At 45.1% G+C, this 9,199-nt stretch overlaps 1 protein-coding gene across 1 annotated transcript; it reads right to left on the reverse strand.

The window, feature by feature from the left end:
- Positions 1-3,573: 3,573 nt before the first annotated feature.
- H257_07310 (hypothetical protein) lies at positions 3,574-5,048 on the reverse strand (the record flags this gene model as incomplete). The annotated part of the gene is made up of 3 exons (XM_009832784.1): positions 3,574-3,705; positions 4,148-4,225; positions 4,959-5,048. The coding sequence occupies 3 exons, from the start codon at positions 5,046-5,048 to the stop codon at positions 3,574-3,576; spliced, it is 300 nt and encodes a 99-aa protein (XP_009831086.1).
- Between the last annotated feature and the right edge of the window lie 4,151 nt (positions 5,049-9,199).

The following is a 9,199-nucleotide window of genomic DNA, read 5'->3' on the forward strand; positions in this document are numbered from 1 at the left end:
TCATTGTGCATTGACAGTTTACATTTTGGGCGCGAAAATAGCGCGCTTCTGTGGTTCACTTTGATTGGAACAAAATTCATGTTGATCCGAACTTTTGCACTCCACATCTCTCGTGAAAATTTATATTTTATATCCGATTCAACTTGATTGGAAAAAGTGCGCAACTTGATTGGGAAAAGGTGTAGTATCAGCCAATGCAGCACTACTGTACATGTAGTGTCCTACCTATTACTCATACAGTACATGTACAGTACCACAGTCCTCGTGTTGCATTCAAACAACATGTACTCTAGATAACGCAGGATGTGCCGACTCTAACACCAGTACCACAGCATGCCTTCAACGGCCACAAGATTGTAAGCCCTGCAACAAGTAGATATAGGAGTACATTACTAATACGTTTAGTTATCGTCGTCGTAAGAGGGGGAGGACCAACTACGCATGCGAATCCTTGAGACACGTGAACTGTACGCGATCACAAATGTGCTAATTTACTGTAGTGCCAACCAATATTTCAGCCAATGCAGCAAATACTGTACATGTACAGGACTGCTCAATGTTGTTACAAGGAACTACTTTACTGAGTGTCGGATAGATAATTCAACGACGAAGTAAAGTGCACGAGGTATATACGTGGACGTTATGTGCATGGGGAAGGCAACCAATGATACGTAAGTGGAGGATGTATTCATTTAGAGCAGGATGAATAGTACCTTAGGTAAAACTTAGTCAACCAAGTCAGCTAGCATAACATACTCGCCACGTAGTGCCATGATGTTGTCCCCGTCACCTTGATCACGGGCTGTGGTAGCAGTGACACCACCAACTGACGAGCGAATACGAAGCGGCGCCACTCAACATCACTATCATTAGTGAACCGGGGTACCAGCGACAACTAACACCTACAACTAACACCTATTATCATTATGCCCAAATACTACCTTCGTCGACCCCATCTCTTTGTCGACTTCATCCCCATAAATTTACGTGACGTCACCCCAACCATTCTCTACGCCCTTATTCGTGTGGGATCCAAGACCTCAGTAGCCACACAGTTACGTTTAGTTTAGGTACTACGTAGTATGTACTAGTAGTTTTAAAGGCTTGTGGCTAAAAAATGAACTGACGGCGTCGCAGTATCATGAGATACCGATGTAGACCTGCAGCGGTCCTGAGGCCATCTCCTCACATTTTTACATTGATATTAACATACACGACCAACCTCACCACTAACACCCCAGCGTACATGTTCCCCAATAACAACTACAGTATAACTAACGTTAGTCCCCTTCCGCGGCCATTGGCCTTCATATCACTACGACAGCGCCTGACACTACTACCTATGCCTATGTCACCACTGCTGTTAACTCACATGTCAGTATTATACTAACAAACTGGCCCTGTGACCACTACTATCACCACTACGATTCCCCTGTTATCTCGTTCCAATCGTTTCATTTTACTGTTAGGTCAGATAACCTCTCGAGATAGTGCAAATGACATCCACCCTGTCCATTATAAGTGGTTTGTACCCGATCCTAGTGATATCTGATTGGGTCGGGTAACATCGAAAATACGAGGATACATCAAATCTTTGAGTATTGTGTGTCGGCAGACATAGCAACTGGGAGTGGATAGAATGTGCAAGGTTCAAACCAGTGCAGCAACCATAATTGATGTTACTATGAAACACAAGGACTTCTGTGGGCAAGGCTTCGCAATGGGGTAACTAAGCTACATGCAATGCTATGACGTCCTGAAGCTTGCAAGGGGTTCTTAGTAGGGTGTATGAAAGTTAATAGCTTGAAGGGCACGCTATGCAACTGATATTCACCACTTGGCGTTGGAATAACTCGTTTTTCCTCGGTTTGATTCAGTCGACAGGTCATATCTCCAGCAGGGGACGAATTGTAAAAATTGCTGAAACTAGCCAATCAAAGAAGAGTATCTCGGCTTCCTTTTGCACCAATTAGAACGAGGATATAGATGAATATTAAAAACATGACGTGAAAGTTGAAACAGTGTAACGTTACTCTTAATAGTAGCCATCATTGTGGACCAGAGTGGTAGTTGTTTTGGACCTCCTAAAGGAGTAAATCGCATCTGGAATTATTGGATTTGGATAAAAGCTCTCACTGTCAAGCAAGACATGTTTCAATTCTTATCGGATTTATTCAATTTAACCCAAAAATCAAGAATGGGCGCTTTGGCCGTTCTTGCTTCGGCCTTTTCGCTGAGGTTCGGCCAATTACGGTTAATATCCGGTCACTTACGGTTAACATCCGGTCATCCGGAATTATCCGGTGTTCTTCTGTAGAAGCTGGACTGTATCTGCCCAATCATAAGTTAGCTAAGCAGTCCGTTAATCATCACTTTTGGTTTTTGCTCTCGACCACACAAGTGTTTCTCGTCGTCGTCCCTCCTCAGTGCTACCTACTTCCTCGTCCCTCTAGATAGAGTTTTGGGCCTGAAAATGTAATATTTCAGGTTACCAGTCGGGCCCTTTTGGCACAGTGCTTTGCGGAGAAACTCGCTCAGAGCAACTCTTCATGTGTATTTGCAGTTAACGTACGACATTTTTTATTGTCGGCGAGGGTTTTCACCTCGGCGAGGGTTTTCACCTCGGCGTAGATGTTTAGGATGCTCATTGTACTACATGGCGTTGCTTGTCTTCCTCAATCATCGGCGTAGATGTTTAGGATGCTCATTGTACTACACGGCGTTGCTTGTCTACCTCAATCATGTACCTCAAACGTTATGTGCATTGAGGTAGGCATGCATTACCTTTGCATCGTTTATTATGTTAATCCTTGCAGTTAACGACATATATGATTTTCGGCGAACTGATGTGGTGCATACTCGGAACCGCCTATGAAGTAGATAAACAAAGCGACGCATACCTTTCGACGTAGGTGAGTTAACATGTATAATTTTGACTTTTAGTGAATAGCAGTTGAACGAACGTGATGGATTACAAGGCACGTCACTTTGTTGCTCCATGCATGCATAGCCCCAATGCTTGACCACTCCATTTCGCCAGCTACCAAATATCTCGTTAGCTCCAGCGATTCGCTTTGTCGCGATGCCTGCGATATGACATGGAATCTACTACAGCTGTACCTCGTGCATGTAACGTTTCATTAACATGCACGATATAGTGATGTGACAGGTGGGGGTAACGCCTTGCTACCACCTTGCCCGCACCCAGCTCCTAAGTACCTGACTCATGACGCACCCTAGCTAATGCTTGCCTGGGGATGTGTCTCGAGGGCATGTATGGCTTAGAAGCGCTAGCCTAGTGAAGCCCCCAATGTACCCGCATCCATTGTATACAAAAGTGCATATTAGTGTAGGAGTAGTGAAGTAGACTAGATTTCATAGTAATGAGGATTAAGGAGATCTTTGTAGATCTTCACTTAATACATTGTGCATTTTGCCCTCAACTACCTACGCTTCCTCGCGCAATGCTACAATCGTCCTTCTGATGCAAGACGTAGGACGCGTCTTTTGTCGTGGCGTCGTATTTGGCAGATCGTCCTGCACGAATGGGTGTCCTATATGTCTCAGGCGAACTTAGGTAGCTGCAAACAGCTCCTTTGGACACACACCAACCTCGTCGGCAATGCGGGGAATGGTGAGTTTGGCCTTGCGAAAGGCCACGATAGATCCACGCTGCTCAAGCGTGAGTGCGTATCCTTTTGGCATCTAAGAGAAGCGTGTGAGTCGTAGTAGTGTATATAGGTGATTGATTCTACCATACTTGGGGTGGCCATAAGTTGCCAGGATCGCACTCTGCGGTGGATTTTGAATTGTGTACGTTTCACATATGGCCAGGTTTTTCCCACTCAAAAAAGTATTTTCGACTTTTTTCTATGTGTATACATCGTTTTAGGTATTTAAAAGCATCAACATCACCACAATTTTAATTGGCGTGCACTGACTGAAATAGCGCTTTGATTGGATAAAAATTGCGAATTCTAGAGTCGAAAACAGTTGTAATGTTACCGTTCACTTATGGCCAGCACTGTAGTCGTCCGACCCTGGTTCATCTAAGGCCACACATAGCAGCATGATCAATGCCATGTCGACGCCGGGAGAAATTTTCGACATAGTATTGATCACGGAGGAAGTCGATTGGAATCCACACCTTGGCCACGGGCACGCCGTCGCACATGATGACGGTTTTGCAGCCGAGCCAGTCACCTTGGATGCCGAAATGGTACCGCTGGCCGGTACAGGAAACGTTGAGTAAATTGGGCACAGTAGTACATTGCATATTTTTATAAATGGATACATGGTTAAATAAAACTGCATTATAACCAATCAGATTAAGTAAAATCCCACCAATCAAAATTTGAGATATATTGGGATAATCTCTGTGATTGGAAAGTCAGCAACTCAAAATAGATATTCTGATTGGCTAGCTCCACGATTACTTCATCCGCGACCGCATCCGCCTCATGGAGCTTAGGTTACTCCTATACTAGAGCCTAGTAACGGCGTGCTTACTTTATGCAAGGTGCAAATTTGTGTGTGGTCGGTTTGGTGGTCAACATGGAGATTTCGCAATTCACTGTCAATCGGGAATTTCAAGTTACGTTATTAGAGACCTTTAGCAAACCCGAAAATTGAAATTCCCGAAATCAAACTTCGGGTTACTCACAGCTACGAACTTCGTGAAGTCCAAATTCCGCTCGGAATTTGGCTCAAATATACGAAATCGCATGACCATTCCGTATATTTGAACTTCAAATCACCGAAATGTGTAAGCCAATCAAAATACATCAAAATGCAATGGGTGGTGGGGTGGATTGTGCTTGCTGGACGTAGATGAACTGTTCATACATGTACTTCGAATTCACTCCAATGGTTGACACACAACCTCAACCACCAGCCAAGTACGTTACATGGACGGAAGAATGCGTGAGGGGACACGAATCGAACCATTTGCAGCAGACCACGGCGAGCTGCTGCAGTGAAGGAAGTTGGTTGCAAGTGGCCTTAGCGACCAAGTACCCAAGATCAACTACCGTAGTGTCCGTGAGCATGTTGACGTGACTGCAGATCGCCGTCTCAAGATGGAACGCAATCGGTTGAGTAGCAGGGATTGCCGTCTAGGTAAGTCGAGCAGCAAGGAGAGCGGCACGCGGACACATCTTTACGACTGGTTAATCGTCAACGCTTACTATGAGCATCTCCACCGCGCCCAGTAAATTGGCCAATCAGTAAATCTGTGTGCTGATTTACTGAAATATTTTCGCACCGCATCATTATCCGGTTCAGTACTTTGCTGACCAGCAAACATTCCAGTAAAAGTCACACAAATTTGATGGACTTGTATTGGATTTGCTGGAGTCAGTATCCGGTTATAGTGGCCGGATATCGACATCGGTGCATAAACATGGAGCAGCGAAGCCTCCAGGACCATGTGTTGGAACTGTCCCACCAATTATTCTTGAAATGCGTAACCTTGTAAACTTATATATTACCTGACCATAATGAATACCCTATCCGCACAATTTGTATGCATCGAGATATAAACAGTTCAAGGTTAAAAAAGTGATCATAAATTGGTCCTTAAAAATAGAGTATACTTGCTTGGAAAGTCGGCTTTTTGTTTTAGAAGTACATCTTGAAATGTAATAATTCGTTTATGAAGTGAAAGCTCTGTGTTCGGTTGTTAAGAATCACTTCACAAAATGTGAAAAGTCGTCCTGTGAGCCGAGAAATGCAAATTGTACGGTGACTACTCCGAAAAAGTGATCATAAATTGGTCATTTACGTTAAACGATATTTTTCCCTCCACAAGGTTTCAAAAGGTTTAATTTATCGGAGGTTTCGTTTTGTCCAATCAAAAGTGCGAATGAATTCGATTGGATAGAGCAAATCGTCACATCGATGAAGAATCGGCACATCAATGGTCCGTTACATTACTATGACTGTTGTACAAGACCTCACTGTCAATTTCGAATCCATGCAAAATTAAATAATGTAAATAAGTACTACCGTATCGTGTATATGCAGTGCGACGGATTAATGCATTGCGACTCCTGCAGGAATTGATATTTTTCAATTGAGTTGCAACATCAGATATGCCAGTATAAACCTCCCGCGGGCATACCCTTCAAGGATTAATATATACTCGCAGATCAAATATAATATCTATTACGCGCGGGAATCACGTCAAGCGCTGTTTCAGGCCTCATGAGCATCGGGCCAGTGATCAAATTGTGTGATGGAGAACGAAGACCCACAAGCACCGCTACAAAGACGACCACGCGGCCGACCCGTCCTGACCGGCCTCTACAAGGCCCGACCCAAGAAGTTCAAGTACCAGAACATTACGTACAAGAAGAAGATGGAAGTCATCGAATGTGTTGACGCCCTTGGCGTGGCCGAGACGTTAGACAGGCACTTTGGACACCTCCGTGGACCGTCCCGTGAGACAACAAGGAAGAAGATATACAAGTGGTTAAAGCAGCGGAACATCATCCAAGAGAAGGCTGCCGACCGGCGGACGGCCAATGGTGTGCACGTGACTCCACACATGCTGCAGCTGAGACTACCATCGACTTGGGACTCCCAGACGACGCTTTCCATGCTGGCTGGCACTGGATGCGTGGGTTCAAGAAGCGGCATGGTCTTGCTATTCGAGCACGCACGCGCCAAGGCCAAGACACTCAAGGCGATGGCGAGGCGGTGCTGGCCGCGTTTGTGCAGAGGGTCCAAGCTGTAGTCGTCGAACACGGTATCGACGTAATATACAATGCTGACCAAACTGGTGTCAACTACGAGTACCTGCCTGCCAAGATCATGCAGTCGAAAGGAGAAAAGACCGTATGGATCAAGTGCGGTGGCAAGACCAAGGATCGAGCGAAAGCCATGCTTCTTGCCAACTCGAACGGCGACAAGCTACCCATGTTTCTTGTGCTGAAGACCACTGCGTCCAAGGTCAAGTCTGTTGTCCAAGAGAACCTGACTCAGCGCCATGGGTTCGGTAAGCAAGTGTGGAAGCAAGTCGAGCCTCTCCAAGCACGATTCAACTGTCGTCTATACGACAATCCAACTGCGTGGTGGAACTCCGACATCAGTGTGGCATTTCTCAAGTTCCACTTTGAGAACCGACCGGATCGTTCGACCAAGAAAGTGTTGTTGTTGTGGGACGACTTTTCGGCCCACTTCACTGACGAAGTTGTGGAGTGTGCCCGTTAGTTGAATGTCGTGTTGGAGAAGGTCCCTCCAAGATTCACGTGAATCTGCCAGCCTGCCGACATTGCATGGATTCGGCCGATGAAGACTCGACTACGGCAAATGTGGATTGACCTCATTCGACGCCAAGTTCGGCACCACAAGCACCAAGCGACGACTTTCAAGTTGGTTCCTCCGTCCCGTGCAACGAAAGTGCTGTGGATTACACAGGTTTGGGACGATTTGCCGCGTTCAACAATTCTCAATGGGTTTGGGAAGTGCAAGTTGATTCAACCTGTCACCCAAAGTGACGAGATTGAAGCAGCTTTTGTAGATGATGACATGTTGGTTGTGCAGTGGATGATACCATTGACCCATCCGATGACATTGACCATCACGATGAATTAGAATAATTGTATACGATTTTGTATATGGATCACACCTTCAGAATTCGTATACCTTTACGTATCAATATTGGTAAAAACTCTATCTATTTTACGACACGAGCAGCAGAATCACATGACATCATATTCGTATGTCGCAATGGATTAACAATTTTTCATCGAGGAGCGTCGTGGGGTTGTGAAATATCACCTGTCGCACTGCTTATACACGATACGGTACTACACCATTTTTCGTTTAAGTTCAGGTTATTTTGCGGTATATTTCGTCCGACGCACAACTGATTCACGCCATGTCCGTTATGTTCGCCAAACATTCGATATATTTCGTCCAGACCCTACTTCGTTGTATTATATTTCGACTAATGTCGGGAATATGTCACCCCCCAGGCGGTATATTTTACACGTTGTTCAATATATTTCAAATGATGTTCCATCTATTTCGATTTTCGAAGCAAATCAAGTAAATCGCAGGTGTTGGATACTTGTCTAAATCATTCCTCCGAATAGATATGAAGGATTGTGCTTTCGAGCTAAAATTGATATTTTCGGTAGATTCGACGAACGACGTCAAATCCACCTGAAATCGTCGAGCGTCATTTTTCTTGAACTAAATATACTCACTGTGACTTCTGTCCGATACAACGTTGAACTCTTTGTGAAATGGAGAAGCTTGGCGATGCACAGGATACGCCTGTAATTTGATTGATCGAAAGTTTTTTCGAAACTTTCATTGGCTACTTCGTGTCGATTTATCGAAATAGATGGAGCATCATTTGAAATATATTGAACAATGTGTGAAATATACCGGCTGTGGGGTGACATACCGGAGATCAGTCGAAATATAATGCATTAGTGGAAAAAAGTCGGACAGGATATACAGGAACCAAGTGATCGTCGGACCGTTTGTCCGACTTTCTTGTTCGTTGTAATATTTATTATATACAAAAGCGAAGTCAAAACCAGACGTGAGAAATTAACAGAAGAAAGTCGAACCGAATGTCCTGTATCCATTGATTGGTTAAAAGTGCAATGACCTTGGCAGGTGAACAACATAAAGTTTTGCCTGCAACCCGCCAGCTTGCAACGACAGTACAGTACAGTACCTTAGAGCCTGGTACTATTGGAGGTGTGGAGCATCCGTCAGGGGGATCCTCCCTCTGGCGGATGCTCCACACCACCTGGCTGTGGTAGTAGTGGTTGGTCTTGCTCTGGTGGTCGTAGGACGAGCAGTAGTGATTGCTGTGGTGGTGGGTGTGGCTGTGGTAGTAGTGGTTGGTCTTGCTCTGGTGGGCGTAGGATGAACAGTAGTGATTGCTGTGTGGTGGCTGTGGGTGTGGCTGTGGTAGTAGTGGTTGGTTAGTACTCCACATCACCAGTAGTACCAGGCTCTAAGGTACTGTACTGTATTGTCGTTGCTAGCTGGGTGTACAAGATCAAGTTGCGGGACTTGACCAAGAATCAAGGCAATATGTTGTATGAGTGGAAGTTCGCGGTGCAGGAGCTCCAAAACGTTTATAACAGCACGATTGGCACTGGTTTGGGTCGTCCCTACACCTCGGCCACGGCTATAGCTGCATTGCATTTGGCATATAATGGCCAATTTGCCA

This window comes from Aphanomyces astaci (genome assembly GCF_000520075.1).
Source record: "Aphanomyces astaci strain APO3 unplaced genomic scaffold supercont1.15, whole genome shotgun sequence".
NCBI classification, from domain to species: Eukaryota; Oomycota; class Saprolegniomycetes; order Saprolegniales; family Verrucalvaceae; genus Aphanomyces; species Aphanomyces astaci.